A 16,913-nucleotide genomic window follows, 5' to 3' on the forward strand; every position below is an offset into this window, starting at 1 on the left:
AATAGCACCCAGAACCAAGTTAAGTAATTTTTATGCTTGTTATTATTTTAATGAATGTGTCTAAAAATTAATCAAGTTCTGTTTAAAGTTGTTCACCGTGAATCTGCTACTCTAAGCGTGCAAGTGGCATTTCTATCGTCTGACCTAATGGCAGAAGATAAACATGCCACGATAAGACCACGAGGCATATTGCTGACACTCGCCTACTTCGTTAGAGCGACAAGTCAAATAATCTGATGGTGTGTGTACTGAAGGTCTTACAGTACGCGCACCACACTATACTAAAAAAACAGGTATGTAGTTCACAGGAGATCCCAGAATGTGTCAAGTTAGCAACAAACAATTAAGGAGATGATGCAACCGACCGTAAAGCTTTATAGAATTGGCGATTTAACGAGGTTACTCCCTATAAATTACCTTGGGGAGCGAGTTTGAAAATTCTCACAAGGTCTGGGCTCAACGACCACACCTCGTGAGTTATGGGCTGGGATCGTTTTCTCGTAGTTTTATGGTCTGGGTTTGGAGACAAATATGCAAACATCGCGAGAAATGCATGCTTCAACATAAATACAGATGTCAGTCATGGCTGCATGGTGCACTCTAGTGTTTTGTCACGAACGACACCTGTCCACTTTTCCTAACACGTTGCAAGCGTCTGTGGTGGTGAAGTTCTGTGTGGTTATGAGTGCATTATGTCGGTTTTTTTATCAAGTCGTACGTGGGCAAATTCTTGACGCTTATATGGTGGGCACTGCCGCAACATGGCAGCCAAAGTGTTTGGTGTTTCAGGAGGCATCGTATCAAAGATTTGCACCATATACACGGAAAACGGAAAAACATCATGTGCTGTCACAACACGAACAAATGTGTGTGTTGAGCGATCGCAACGGACGGTCATTCAAGAGAATTGTGTGGAAAAATAAGGGAACGACAGCTGCAAAAGTCACTGCAGAACTGAATGTTGCACTAGCGAACCCAGTCAGCACAAACACAACAGTAAGGGAGCTCCACAAACCGGGAATTGCGGGGGCAAGTTGGAACAGGAAGTCGTAGTGTCCAAGCCATAAGACCGGGACTGTGTAACAATGGAAGAAAGTCATTTGGTCTGATGAGTCTTGTTTCACACCTTTTCCAACTTCGCCAAAAGATCGAAAACATGGCGGGATGTAGGCAGCGATGTGGTTGAATTGCATTCAACATCAGATTACTGGCGAGGATTATGAAGCCAGTTCGGCTGATCACGTAAGTCCCAGAGTACAATCTCTGTTCCCCAATGGTAATGCAGTGTTCAAAGACTCCCGTTCACATTGTTCGCATCGACAAAGAACTGCTTTTGTGGACACGACACTGAATTGTCGCATCTCCTCTGCTCTACTTAGCGTGATCGATATCTGCTTCCTTCATCACTCCCTGGACGTGCCAGTATTTAGCAGCACATATAGCATAAGATTCCCTTGAAAACCATACAGAACATGTATTTTTGCATTCCGAGCCTATTGCAAGCTGGTTTGAATGCCAACGGCCATGGTACACCGTATCACGCATGGTAACCTGTCATCATTATTGGCGTTTCCACATTTTTGTCCCAACCCTGAATGTCTGTCGCTAGTATTGAGAATTCTCCCTCCTGTAGGTACGTCATTCTGTCTGACAGTTTTATAAGTCTCCAAGTGATAACATGCCTACTGCGATAAACGTGCCCTTTTTTGTGGACAGTGAAGCATCCCCAACTCTTTTTTTTTTTTTCTTTATTGTATTTCAATTCCCCATGGGGGCGGGCTGGCAGCAGCATATGCGCTGCTCTTCAGCCGAAAGACATAGTACAAAACATTAAAAGACATTTAAAAATATAAAAAGGAGAAAATATGGTGAACATAGATATAAAAAAGGGGGAACATCATGGAAGGCAATAGACAAAAAAAGGGGCGACTGTAAAATGGAGATAAAAACCGTAAAAAGGTAGCGCACACAAAAAACCCACACAGAGACAATTAAAAGAACACAAGGCACAGTATGACCGGAACATAAAAGTATCGACGGATGGTGTAGCACATAACAAACACTGACAGTGAACCTCAAGGCAGCACACAATTAAAATCACACCTCTTGATGCACAGGAGAAACAGCACAAAACACAACACTGACGTCGCACACTGATGATGATCAAAACGGAGGATCTGCCAGGCGCAAGGAGATGGATACCGGAGGAAGGGAGGGAGGGGAAGAGAGGGGGGAGATGGGCGGGGGGCGCGTGGAATAGGGCAGGTAGGGAGGGATGTGGGAAGGGAAGAGGCAAGGATGGGGTGAAGGAAGGAGGAAAATCCACTCTGGGAGAAGGAGGGGAGAGGCAAAAGGGGGCCCCTGGGGAGGGGGGGAACAAGGCCAGGTTATAGTTGGAAGGAAGGGTATATGTCATGGCGAAGTGCATCATCTGGAAGGGAGAGGCACTGGAAATTGTCCTGATGAAGGAGATGGGAGGGTGTGGAGGTGGAGAGAGAGAGGGATACAGCGATAGAGGAGCAGCAACGGGTGGGGGATGGAGAGGAAGGAGGATCAAGCCTGCAAACAATGTAACAGATGCAGAGATGTTGGAGGAACAGGAGAAGGTGGGGAAGGGGATGAGTTCATACAGGAGCCGTGTGGGGGGAGGAAGGCGGATATGGAAGGCAAGGCGGAGCACATGGCATTCGAGGATTTGGAGGGCCTTGTAAATATGGGCAGGTGCGGAGATCCAGGCAATGCTGGCGTAACACAGGATAGGATGGATGAGGGATTTGTAGGTGTGGAGGATGGTAGAAGGATGCAATCCCCATGTCCATCCAGACAGAATACGGAGGCGGGAATGGGCTTTCTGGTGGATGGTCTGGAGGTGAGGGGTCCAGGTGAGGTGTCAGTCGAGTGTGAGGCCAAGGTATCTCAGGGTGGGGGGTGAGCTGGATAAAGGGTGAGGTAGAAATCATGGAGACATAAAGAGCGGGTGGTGCAGCCTATGATGAGTGCCTGGGTTTTGGAGGGGTTGAGATGGAGGAACCACTGGTTACACCAAGTGGTGAACTGGTTAAGGTGGGTTCGGAGGGTATGTTGGGACCATTGAAGGGTAGGATAGAGAGCCAGGAAGGCGGTGTCATCAGAATACTGGAGAAGGTGGGCAGGTGGGGGTGGCTTGGGCATATCAGCCGTATACAAGAGATAAAGGAGAGGGGAGAGGACAGAGCCCTGGGGGACACCAGCAGTGGGATAAAAGATACGGGAGTTGGTGTTGTGGAGGGTGACATAGGAAGGATGGTGCGAGAGGAAGGAGGGGACCAGACTGACGAAATTGATAGGCAGGGCATAGGTTTGGAGTTTAAAGAGGAGACCGGGATGCCATACACGGTCATAGGCATTTCGGAGGTCAAGGGAAACAAAAATGTCAGTGTGACGGGAGTTGAGCTGGAGGGACAGAAGGTGAACGAGGTTAAGGAGTTGGTCTTCAGCAGACTAGGTGGGTCGGAAACCACATTGGGTAAGGGGGAGGAGGTGGTGTTGAGTAAGGTGCTGATGGATACGGTGGGAGAGGATGGATTCGAAGACCTTACTGAAGACAGAGGTGAGGCAGATGGGATGATAGGAAGAGGCGGCAGAAGGGGATGTGTTGGGTTTGAGGAATAAGAGGTCTTCCATAGGTCAGGGTAGAAGCCAGTAGAGAGGATGACGTTATAGGGATGGGCAAGGACAGTCAAGAAGGAATAGGGGCTTTCTTGAAGGTGGCGGCAGGTGACACAGTCGTGACCAGGGGCTGTGTTGCATTTGGACTGGAGGATAAGTTTAATGTCTTGTACTATAATGTGAGTGTTTATGTCGGAGGGGGGTAACTGTCCCAAATACAGGAGACTAGGAGCAAGTGGAGCGACAGAGGTATTGGCACATTCCATGACGGTGGGGAAAAGAGAATAACCAAAGTGGGGATCATCTGGGATGGAGAAGACCTCGGTAAGGTGGGAAGCGAAGTGGTTGGCCTTACTGAGGTTGTCAGGAAGGGGGCGATCGTTATGGAGAAGGGGGTAGTGGGGAGCGTAAAGGGAATCAGTAAGGCGATGGAAGGTGGACCAGTACTTGGAGGAGTTGGTAGGGAGGTAGGCGTTGAGTTGTGTGCAGGTCTGGCGCCAGTCTCAGCGTTTCGTTGCTGCAATAAGGTTCCGTACGTGTCGCTGTATTTGCCGGTGGCGTTGGAGTGTATCCCGGTCGTGAGTGCGCCAGAAGGAAAGATAGAGGCAGTGGGATTCACAGAGGAGGAGGACAGCCTGCGGAGGGAGAGTGGGACGATGGGAGTTGATGGTTTTAATAGGAACATGGGCCTCCACAGCGTCAGTAATTACTTTCTGAAGGAAGGGCGAGGCTTCGATGATGTCGTCAGGATGGCCTTAGGTAAGAGGGTGACCTGGGTGGTGATGGATTCCCGGTAGGCATCACAATTGGCACGGTGGTAGTCATTTACGACCCTGGGAAGGGGTGCAGGGTGGGGATCTGGAGGGGGGCAGTGAGCAGACGTTATGGTGAGAAAGACAGGGAGGTGATTGCTACCTGTGGGGGCAAGGACAGCGACGGCAATACGGCCAAGGAGGTTGGTGGAGGCAATATCTGGGGTGGTGTCACTTTCGGGTCAGGTGTGCTGGGGAAGGGGACAAGGTCGCCTTGGATCCTGGAGAGGAACTGATGCCACCGCCAAAGGGTGGCAGGAGTGCAGCTATGGGTGTTGGGGTCGGCAGCAATCACATAGGTAGAGAAGGTGCAGTCAATGTGTGAGATGAAGTCATAAGGAACAGTGGAGTGGACATAGATGGTGGCACAGGTAATGGTGAGGGAGGGGAAGAAGACGCTGAGGATAAGGTGTTCAGTGGGGTCATTTTGGTTGTGACCGGATGGGGATGTGCTTAAGGTGGTCAATCGCGACTCCACCCTGCGCATGAGGACCAGGAGCATCAGTGCAGTGGAGGATATAAGGAGAGGTGCGGATACAATGGTGGGACTGGAGAAAGGTTTCGTTCAAGAGGAAGTTGGCGACCTGGTGGTGGGAGAGGGTGTGCATGAGCAGGTATTTGTTGAAGTGGAAGGAGCGAATGTTCTGGAAGACTATGTGATACTCGTGCCGCGCCATGGCAGGATGTGAGGGGGGAAGAGAGGGTGTCGAGTCGGGTGAAGGTGAAGTGGGAGATTTGTTGGAAGGTGTGGGGGCGCTGAAAAGGGTGAATGTTTTGGAGTACAATGGTAAGGAACCAGATGATGTCCTCGGCCATGGGGGTGAACGGAGGGAATTGTTGGGGTGGGCAGGGGGATTGACGGGACAAACAGGGACTGTAAGCTCAGGGGTGGCTGGAGGGGGTTTGGCTTTACACGTGGGAGTAGGTGGGATGGGGGCCATTGCAGGTGTTACAGGAAGGAGGAGCAGCGAGGTTGGGGCAGTTCTTAAGAAAGTGGGAGGCCTTGCAATAGGGACAGGTGGGGGGGGGGGGGGGGGTTTGCAGTTGGTAGTCAGATGATCATTGTACATCAGGCACCACTGGCAGCGGTAGGATTGGGAAGGGGGGAGGGGATTTGGAGGATTCAACAGGGTGGCGACGGTGGTATATCAGGGCACCCTGGGTGAGGAGATGGTCAATGGAGGGGACTGAGCTCGGTGATCACAGCAGTGTAGGTGGGGGGGGGGAGCGGGGGATCGACAGGGAGGCTGGGGCTGACGAGGAGTGGAAGAGGAAAGGAAGGGTGTCATAGATGCGTGGGGGCCAAACATAACTCGTGGGAGTTTACGGAGGAGGTCCGTGTGAAAGGAGCTGTTGAGGGTGTGGAGGCTGAAGGAATGGTGTAGAGGTGGGGGTATACAGCAGGGGAGGAGATCGTTGAATGGGTAAGTGGGGGAAGGGGTGGTGAGGTGTAAGGAGAAAGGCCGGGGGGGGGGCACTCCAGGAAGTGACTGTGGAAGAGGGGGAGGGGGAGGTGTAGATGACAGTGGATGTGGGAGTGCTCATGGTGGACGAACGGCGACAGAGTTGGGAGATGGGAGCACTAGGTAAATACTTTCGTATCTCCACGGTGAGGGTACGGGCATCGAGGAGCTTAAGATCAGGAGTTGACACGACAAAGGTGTGGAGGGTGGGGGCCGGGGTATGGGTGGATGGAAGAGGGGTGGTGTCTGTGGAGACGACAGGAGGAGGGGGAGGTGGTGTTGACTTTTTATAGGAAGTGGCGGGAGCAGAGACGGTAATGACGCACTTTTGAGGTTGTTTGGAGACTGGAGGCTGGGAGGAGGGGAGAGGGATGGGGAGAAGAGGGAGGTGGCGGCTGGTAGATCCCCGTGGCGTAGTGGAGGTGCCGGAAGAAGGAGCCGGTTCAGTGGTGGCGACAGTGGCTCGGCGCGACGCGATGTGTGCGGGAGATGCAGACGCCGAAGTGACGGGGTAGGTGAGAGAGGGGAAGCCGATCACCTGAGGGGTGGCAGTAGAGGCGGCAACAGGGGCGTACGTGAGGGCGGGTGTAGTAGTGGGAGCTGTTGAGGGTGTGGAGGCTGAAGGAATGGTGTAGAGGTGGGGGTATACAGCAGGGGAGGAGATCGTTGAATGGGTAAGTGGGGGAAGGGGAGGTGAGGTGTAAGGAGAAAGGCCAGGGGGGGGGGGCACTCCAGGAAGTGACTGTGGAAGAGGGGGAGGGGGAGGTGTAGATGACAGTGGATGTGGGAGTGCTCATGGTGGACGAACGGCGACAGATCGACGGAGGGACAGCAAGCAGCGGCGGCGGTGAAGGACGGACAGTAGGCAGCGGCGACGACGATGGACGGCGAGCAGGCAGGCAGCTACAGCAGCGACCAGTGGACAGTCGGGCAGACAGTCAGACAGACAGACAGACGAACAGACAGCCACAGCAACAAAGACGGAGATTCCACCCTGAGAGTAGCCCAGGCTTTGCAATCTGACGTTTTCGAAGGAGGGGATCCAACCCTCTAGATGTTCCCAACTCTCTTGTGGTTCCCTTTTTAGGTACTCCACGTCGACGTCTGCTCGTAGATACGTATCGTCGGTAGGTTTTACGGCTTTACTTCCCGACGTGACAGCGACGACTCTCCGATGAGGTGCGGGCATTGTGTTTTGCAATTACTGCGAGTCTTGCAAATATCGCTTTTATTTAGTATTTTGCCCGGCTAAAACCCTCCCCTTTTATGATTAAGACAGCCTGCGCCACCTTTCGGAGGGAGTGGGGACGTCAAAGAGTCACAAAAGTTCATATTAAGCAGTCCGTAAAACACGTAAACGTTCACTTCAGTTACCGTGGTAGTTAATGCCTATGCTTTCCGCTAGATGGTGCTGACTTACTGCTGAATACCTTTGGTTCCGTAAAACCTTCACTGATTAGTACTAGGTAAATGAAATAAGTACAACACTCTTGTATTTCACTTTCACTCTACATTCAAGGATTAAGATGGTGATGGATGATGTTCTATTTAAAAGGTTCCTAGCCTGGAGGAATCTAATAGTTCGCAAATGCCAATATGCACCCGCTCTACGTCCAGATTCGCAACTAACGGCACACGACACTTTCAAAAGTCCACACGTTAATATCTGAATACCGGTACCTTTGAATTCACTCGTTTCAGCAGAAAATTTGAGTTTCTGTCGTCTATATGTCCGTTCCAATCTAGCACTGAAGTCCTAAAATCCCCTTAATACTCCGTTGCTACCAACAGTCAGAGATCGTACACTACATCACTTTCAGTCTCCGTAATATTCTAACAGTTTATCGTGAATCCTAACACTATAAAGTCCAACCTAATTATTATCTCGCTGACTGACACGGGTTCCCCGCCCTTTAACGAAACAATCGAGGAAAAAAAGGCGGCAATAACAACGATCAGGCCTTTTTATAGGTTTTTCATCACAAGAGTTTAACGTCACTGCCTTCTCCATGACGTAGCTTCCATGGCTTTGCTGTACTTAGACGTTAAACTACTTGCCGATATACTATAATTCTGATCTGCAACTACCGAAATCTGATTCTACACTATTTTCCCCTCTAAAAATTCTATTCTTAATTTTAAATTATTCTTTCTATAGCTTTTGTCACTGTAAACTGAACTGAGGTGTTACAACAGATATCAGTGACACGGTCCGCACGTCCAGCTATGCTGCGAACCCCCGGCTGCTGATCCCCACCAACCTGCGCTGCCCTGAAGCGGACAGGGACGCCGTGGCAGAGGAGATTCGGCGCTTCTACTTCGGAGAACGCAGCATTGGACCCGACACGCAAGTGGAGCTCTTCACAGTGAGTAACCCCATAAGCAAACCAACAAAACGTTAGTACCACCTGAAGACCTGTGAACGCGCCTTCGCTTCAATTCAGGGGAAGAAGGAAAGTGGTTATATGAATGCGGAGCGCATTGCTGTTTTCAGAAGATTGTCGAACAGGTGCATACAGCTACAAGGCTATATCGTATACCTGTTGTAGAATCTTACAACATCTCTTATGTTGGCGTAATGTGGCCTTTCTGTAGGTTGAGAATTTCCATTGCAGGAATCGATATGGCTCCCGCTATAAATATCGCTTGAAAACTAATAGTTCAACTGGCTCTAAGCACTATGGGACTTAACATCTGAGGTCATCAGTCCCCTAGACTTAGAACTACTTAAACCTAACTAACCTAAGGACATCACACCATCCATGCCTGAGGCAACCTGCAACCGTAGCAGCAGCGCGGTTCCACTTTGAAGCGCCTGGAACCGCTCGGCCACAGCGGCTGGCGAACGTTTGAAGCCCAACTCGGTCTGCTAGTACACGTGGCGCAGAAAGCAGCAGATACCGCTGCCACGTTGACGCCGTGTTGCTTGATTACTACACTGTCCAGACCCATTAAAGTCAAAAACCTGTCCAAAGCCCCTGTAACCATCTTTCGCACAGCAAACCGCTGTGTAGGTAGTCAGTCAGGTTCTTGAAGATACCGATAGGCATGTGGAGCCATGCAGACTTCAATGCTGTGGTCAGATGTACAGGTTTCTCACTTGAGGACCCATGGCTCAAACAACTCGGATGCGGTGGCACCACAGATTCTCGACTGGGTTTGGATGAAATTTGCTCGTCAGGAGAGTATGGTGAAATTATCCAGTTCTTCAAACCACAGGCGAACACTCCAAGCTGTGTGACACGTTGCCTGGTCCCTAAGAATACATGCACAGTTCTGTTGATGTACTGTGCCTTCCAGAATGATGACATCACCCTCAGAATGCCACAAAATATTCAAATGATTCAAATTGCTTGGAGCACTATGGGATCTGGATATCCTGACTAAACCAGAGGTTTTACAGAATTTCAGGGAGAGCATAAGGGAACAATTGACAAGAATGGGAGAAAGAAATACAGTAGAAAAAGAATGGGTAGCTTTGAGGGATGAAGTAGTGAAGGCAGCAGAGGATCAAGTAGGTAAAAAGACGAGGGCTAGTAGAAATCCTTGGGTGACAAAAGAAATATTGAATTTAATTGACGAAAGTAGAAAATATAAAAATGCAGTAAATGAAGCAGGCAAAAAGGAATACAAACGTCTCAAAAATGAGATCGACAGGAAGTGCCATATGGCTAAGCAGGCATGGCTAGAGGACAAGTGTAAGGATTTAGAGGCTTATCTCACTAGGGGTAAGATAGATACTGGCTACAGGAAAATTAAAGAGACCTTCGGAAAAAAGAGAACGACTTGTATGAATATCAAGAGCTCAGATGGGAATCCAGTTCTAAGCAAAGAAGGGAAAGCAGAAAGGTGTAAGGACTATATAGAGGGTCTACACAAGGGCGATGTACTTGGGGACAATATTATGGAAAGGGAAGGGGATGTAGATGAAGACGAAATGGGAGGTACGATTCTGTGTGAAGAGTTTGACAAAGCACTGAAAGACCTGAGTCGAAACAAAGCTCCGGGAGTAGACAACATTCCATTAGAACTACTGACAGCCTTGGGAGAGCCAGTCCTGACAAAACTCTACCATCTGGTGAGAAAAATGTATGAGACAGGCGAAATACCCTCAGACTTCAAGAAGAATATAATAATCCCAATCCCAAAGAAAGCAAGTGTTGACAGATGTGAAAATTACCGAAATATCAGTTTAATAAGTCACGGCTGCAAAATACTAACGCGAATTCTTTACAGACGAATGGAAAAACTGGTAGAAGCCGACCTCGGGGAAGATCAGTCTGGATTCCGTAGAAATATGGGAACACAATCGAAGTGGAGAGGATATAAAATGTAGACTGGCAATGGAAAGGAAAGCGTTTCTGAAGAAGAGAAATTTGTTAACTTCGAGTATAGATTTAAGTGTCAGAAAGCCGGTTCTGGAAGTATATGTATGGAGTGTAGCCATGTACGGAAGTGAAACATGGACGATAAATAGTTTTGACAAGAAGAGAATAGAAGCTTTCGAAATGTGGTGCTACAGAAGAATGCTGAAGATTAGATCGATATATCACATAACTTATGAGGAGGTATTGAATAGAATTGAGGAGGAGTTTGTGGCACAACTTGACTAGAAGAAGGGATCGGTTGGTAGGACATGTTCTGAGGCATCGAGGGATCACCAATTTAGTATTGGAGGGCAGAGTGGAGGGTAAAAATCGTAGAGGGAGACCAAGAGACAAATACACTAAGCAGATTCAGAAGGATGTAGGCTGCAGTATGTACTGGGAGATGAAGAAGCTTGCACAGGATAGAGTTGTATGGAGAGCTGCATCAAACCAGTCTCAGGCCTGAAGACCACAACAACAACAACAACTGTCTGTACAGGCATATTTTTAAAATTCTCAATAAAGTTAGGCACGCTCCATCGAGGGTTTTATTGGGGCGGGGGTTCTTAGAGGAATCAGCACGCCAGTGTCGCTACTGGACGTCTACTGATTGGTGACAGATGTCCTTTCCAGGTTAAACGCGATTTGTCCTCCATTGGCGTGAAACATCTGGCAGCAAACACACTGCAACAATCGTCAGTTGGGTCCAGGCTTGAGAAGAGAATGTTTCGGGAATACTTGTCAGTCGGCCATTGTGGCGGGGCGGTTCTAGGCGCTTCAGTCCGGAACCGCGCTGCTACTAATGCCCCAGGCATGGATGTGTGTGATGTTCTAAGTCTAGGGGACTGATAACCTCAGATGGTAAGTCCCATAGTGTTGTTGTTGTGGTCTTCAGTCCTGAGACTGGTTTGATGCACCTCTCCAAGCTACTCTATCCTGTGCAAGCTTCTTCATCTCCAAGTACGTACTGCAGCCTACATCCCTCTGAATCTGATTAGTGTATTCATGTCTCCCTCTACGATTTTTACCCTCCACTCTGCCCTCCAATACTAAATTGGTGATCCCTCGATGCCTCAGAACATGCCCTACCAACCGATCCCTTCTTCAAGTTGTACCACAAGCTCCTCTTCGCCCCAATCCTATTCATTACCTCCTCATTAGTTAAGTGATCTACCCATCTACTCTTCAGCATTCTTCTGTAACACCACATTTCAAAAGCTATTCTCTTCTTGTCCAAACTACTTATCGTCCATGTTTCACTTCCATACATGGCTACACTCCATACATACACTTTCAGAAGCGACTTCCTGACACTTAAATCTATACTCGATGTTAACAAATTTCTCTTCTTCAGAAACGCTTTCCTTGCCATTGCCAGTCTACATTTTATATCCTCTCTACTTCGACCACCATCAGTTATTTTGCTCCCCAAATAGCAAAACTCCTTTACTAATTTAAGTGTCTCATTTCCTAATCTAACTCCCTCAGCATCACCTGACTTAATTCGACTACATTCCATGATCCTCGTTTTTCTTTTGTTGATGTTCATCTTATATCCTCCTTTCAAGTCACTGTCTATTCCGTTCAACTGCTCTTCCAAGTCCTTTGCTGTCTCTGACAGAATTACAATCTCATCGGCAAACCTCAAAGTTTTTGTTTCTTCTCCATGGATTTTAATACCTACTCCGAATTTTTCTTTGGTTTCCTTTACTGCTTGCTCAATATACAGATCGAACAACATCGGGGAGAGGCTACAACCCTGTCTCACTCCTTTCCCAACCACTACTTCCCTTTTGTGTCCTTCGACTCTTATAACTGCCATCTGGTTTCTGTACAAATTGTAAATAGCCTTTCGCTCCCTGTATTTTACACCTGCCACCTTCAGAATTTGAAAGAGAATATTCCAGTCAACATTGTCAAAAGCTTTCTCCAAGTCTACAAATGCTAGAAACTTAGGTTTGCCTTTTCTTAATCTAGCTTCTAAAATAAGTCGTAGGGTCAGTATTCCCTCACGTGTTCCAATATTTCTACGGAATCCAAACTGATCTTCCCCGAGGTCGGCTTCTACCAGATTTTCCATTCGTCTGTAAAGAATTCGCGTCAGTATTTTGCAGCCGTCACTTATTAAACTGATAGTTCGGTAATTTTTACATCTGTCAACGCCTGCTTTCTTTGGAATTGGTATTATTATATTCTTCTTGAAGTCTGAGGGTATTTCGCCTGTCTCATACATTTTGCTCACCAGATGGTAGAGTTTTGTCAGGACTGGCTCTCCTAAAGCTGTCAGTAGTTCTGACGGAATGTTGTCTACTCCCGGGGCCTTGTTTCGACTTAGGTCTGTCAGTGCTCTATCAAACTCTTCACGCAGTATGATATCTCCCATTTCATCTTCATCTACATCCTCTTCCATTTCTATAACATTGTCCTCAAGTCCATCGCCCTTGTATAGACCCTCTATATACTCCTTCCACCTTTCTGCTTTCCCTGCATTGCTTAGAACTGGGTTTCCATCTGAGCTCTTGATATTCATACAAGTGGTTCTCCTTTCTCCAAAAGTCTCTTTAATTTTCCTGTATGCAGTATCTATCTTACCCCTCGTGAGATAAGCCTCTACTCCGTTACATTTGTCCTCTAGCCATGCCTGTTTAGCCATATTGCACTTCCTGTCGATCTCATTTTTGAGACGTTTGTATTCCTTTTTGCCTGCTTCATTTACTGCATTTTTATATTTTCTACTTTCGTCAATTAAATTCAATATTTCTTCTGTCACCCAAGGATTTCTACTAGCCCTCGTCATTTTACCTACTTGATCCTCTGCTGCCTTCACTACTTCATCCCTCAAAGCTACCCATTCTTCTTCTACTGTATTTCTTTCTCCCATTCTTGTCAATTGTTCCCTTTTGCTCTCCCTGAAACTCTGTACAACCTCTGTTTCTTTCAGTTTATCCAGGTCCCATCTCCTTAAATTCTCACCTTTTTGCAGTTTCTTCAGTATTAATCTGCAGTTCATGACCAATAGATTGTGGTCAGAGTCCACATCTGGCCCTGGGAATGTCTTACAATTTAAAACCTGGTTCCTAAATCTCTGTCTTACCATTATATAATCTATCTGAAACCTTTTAGTATCTCCAGGGTTTTTCCATATATACAACCTTCTTTCATGATTCTTGAACCAAGTGTTAGCTATGATTATGTTGTGCCCTGTGCAAAATTCTACCAGGCGGCTTCCTCTTTCATTTCTTAGCCCCAATCCATATTCACCTACTACGTTACCTTCTCTTCCTTTTCCTACTGTCGAATTCCAGTCACCCATGACTATTAAATTTTCGTCTCCCTTCACTATCTGAATAATTTAGTTTATACCATCATACATTTCTTCAATTTCTTCGTCATCTGCAGAGCTAGTAGGCATATAGACTTGTACTGCTGTCGTAGGCGTGAGCTTCGTGTCTATCTTGGCCACAACAATGCTTTCACTGTGCTGTTTGAAGTAGCTTACCCGCATTCCTATTGCTTTATTCATTATTAAACCTACTCCTGCATTACCCCTATTTGATTTTGTATTTGTAACCCTGTATTCACCTGACCAAAAGTCTTGTCCCTCCTGCCAGCGAATTTCACTAATTCCCACTCTATCCAGCGTTAACCTATCCATTTCCCTTTTTAAATTTTCTAACCTACCTGCCCGATTAAGGGGTCTGACATTCCACGCTCCGATCCGTAGAACGCCAGTTTTCTTTCTCCTGATAACGAAGTCCTCTTGAGTAGTCCCCGCCCGGAGATCCGAATGGGGGACAGTTTTACCTCCGGAATATTTTACCCAAGAGGACGCCATCATCATTTATCCATACAGTAAAGCTGCATGCCCTCGGGAAAGAATTACGGCCGTAGTGTTTCCTTGCTTTTAGCCGTTCGCAGTACCAGCACAGCAAGGCCGTTTTGGTTCGTGTTACAAGCCAGATCAGTCAATCATCCAGACTGTTGCCCCTCCAACTACTGAAAAGGCTGCTGCCCCTCTTCAGGAACCATTAGTTTGTCTGGCCTCTCAACAGATACCCCTATACCCCTCCGATGTGGTTGCACCTACGGTACGGCTATCTGTGTCGCTGAAGCACGCAAGCCTCCCCACCAACGGCAAGGTCTATGGTTCATGGGGGGGGGGGGGGGGGGGGGGGGTACAGACAGTACCCCTGACGAAGTCCTATTGGCTTGCAGACACCCAAATTCCGGATGGCCTACTATAAGCCACAAGAGCAGCATTGTAGTCTGCCTCCAGGGGCTTGTGACTGTTTTCATGGTTTCTGTCGTGCTGTAGGAAGGGAAGTGGAAGGCACTGAGGATTTTGCCAAACTAGGGAATCTCAGAAGGGTCTTTTGCCATTTGATTCACTCATGAATCTACGTGCCACACGTTATCCACCCCTCCATCCCCCAATGATCACGGAGGAAGCGAAATAGGAAAGATGAAAAACCGTAAGTGCACTTTTCTGCCTCAGATCACGTTTAAATTTTGTCGAATGGCACAGAACGACCCCTAGTCGTTCCAGCTTGTGTACAAGAGCAAGCATTGTGGTCACACTGCGCCCCAGAAGGGGCAGATCATCTTTAATGAGTATGCAGCCTCTAACCCTACCACAACAAAGGTCAAAATTTAATAATGATTGTTGTGTTGCTCACGCTGCTAAATACTGCATTTTCGGGCAACAACAGTCATATTATGTGGCAGGTGTCATTAGAGCACAGTTAATAAAGTCATTTCATGTAATAATGAATAAACTAGGCACTCATCTTTTCGTGTTTCCCACGCTGGTCTCGTTGTAAAATCATGGCTCAATCGTCGAAAATCTAGGTGGTGATGATTCCAAGCTCGGATGCAAAGAGCCCTAGGTTTTATTCTGCTATATTCAAAAGTTTTGTAGATGCGCTTCACAAACCATTCTTGAAGATTACACTTTTGCAGGACAATGGTGATGTAAAACAAGGAATCAGCACTACGAATTTAAGTTACACTTCCTTTTAACTGCTTTTATTGCAATATCACGTAACACACAAAACATCACTTCACAATAAGAAACATACTTGAAAACCTCTTCCTCACTGTTAAAGTTCACATTTTATAAGTCGACTACGTTATGCGTCTTTCCAACATGACGTCCAAGACTTGCCTTTCTCTAGGTCCGACTCTCTAACTAACTAATAATCGCTTATGCGCCCAAAAATCAAGAGTTACATCAAAGATCATAGTGACATAAGAAAAAATACACATAAGAATAATATCATTGCAATATAAAGATATCGATGAATCAAATTACCTCTACATTAATGAAATCAAATCTGAATGTGGTCTCAGAAATATGTTAGCTACTTCTACAGAAACACAGTAGAATATTACTTGTATCGAGAGGTTCAGGTGAGGTACCGTAACGGTTACGTAATTCAAGCCCCATAAAGACATTAGGGGTTGAACGTCTAAGGATGTCAGTAATGTCAAAGGTTGTCAAGAACATTTTTATGTTGCTCGTCACATTGGCAACTGTTGTTTTGTTCCCCGAAATGCGTGGGATTCAACACCCCAGGGAAAGGGGTGGCTTCATTCACGCCATTTATGCCATCCTCTGCAGCCTTTTCATGCTGATTCTGAATGGCGGTGTCTCGGAATGCTTTTCTCCGCCACCCATAAGAAAATCGCGTGATTTCAACCCTGCAACTCGCGCTCCTGACCTCCACTGCAAAGGCGTCAAAATGATGGGTGAAATGTGAGTAAGAGTGTTGTGGCGACATTCTCATCGTGTGATATGTCCGCAGTGGCATCGGACAGAATTGTGGTGAAATCTGGTGGGTGTGTGACTTCATTACCCCACCTTACACATCACTTGAACTTGTGACATGTGGCCTATTTTTCTCACGTGTCGACACGTTGCTGTTTGAAACGCCGTCGAGCTGGAGGGTGATATCGCAGGGTGTAACGCTTTTGTATCAGTACAGAGGAATCTTGTACATACTGTTGAGCTAAGGCGCAAATTTTTTTTTTTTTTTTTTTTTTTTTTTTTTTTTTGGTCATCAGTCTAGTGACTGGTTTGATGCGGCCCGCCACGAATTCCTTTCCTGTGCTAACCTCTTCATCTCAGAGTAGCACTTTCAACCTACGTCCTCAACTATTTGCTTGATGTATTCCAATCTCTGTATTCCTCTACAGTTTTTGCCCTCTACAGCTCCCTCTAGTACCATGGAAGCCATTCCCTCATGTCTTAGCAAATGTCCTATCATCCTGCCCCTTCTCCTTGTCAGTGTTTTCCACATATTCCTTTTCTCTCCGATTCTGTGTAGAACCTCCTCATTCCTTACCTAATCAGTCCACCTAATTTTCAACATTCATCTATACCACCACATCTCAAATGCTTCGATTCTCTTCTGTTCCAGTTTTCCCACAGTCCATGTTTCACTACCATACAATACTGTACTCCAGACGTACATCCTTCCTCAAATTAAGGCCGGTATTTGATGTTAGTAGACTTCTCTTGGCCAGAAATGCCTTTTTTCCCATACCGAGTCTGCTTTTGATGTCCTCCTTGCTCCGTCCGTCATTGGTTATTTTACTGCCTAGGTAGCAGAATTCCTTAACTT

The 16,913-nt window shown here is 47.0% G+C and overlaps 1 protein-coding gene across 1 annotated transcript in view; it reads left to right on the forward strand.

The window, feature by feature from the left end:
* The window catches only part of LOC124551110 (esterase FE4-like), a 127,522-nt gene that overhangs the window by 73,080 nt on the left and 37,529 nt on the right, over positions 1-16,913 (forward strand). Inside the window, exon 7 of the mRNA XM_047126049.1 lies at positions 8,120-8,289. Coding sequence (XP_046982005.1) covers positions 8,120-8,289 — 170 coding nt within the window. The remainder of the gene's footprint in view (positions 1-8,119; positions 8,290-16,913) is intronic.

This window comes from Schistocerca americana, chromosome 9 (genome assembly GCF_021461395.2).
Source record: "Schistocerca americana isolate TAMUIC-IGC-003095 chromosome 9, iqSchAmer2.1, whole genome shotgun sequence".
Taxonomy (NCBI): Eukaryota; Metazoa; Arthropoda; class Insecta; order Orthoptera; family Acrididae; genus Schistocerca; species Schistocerca americana.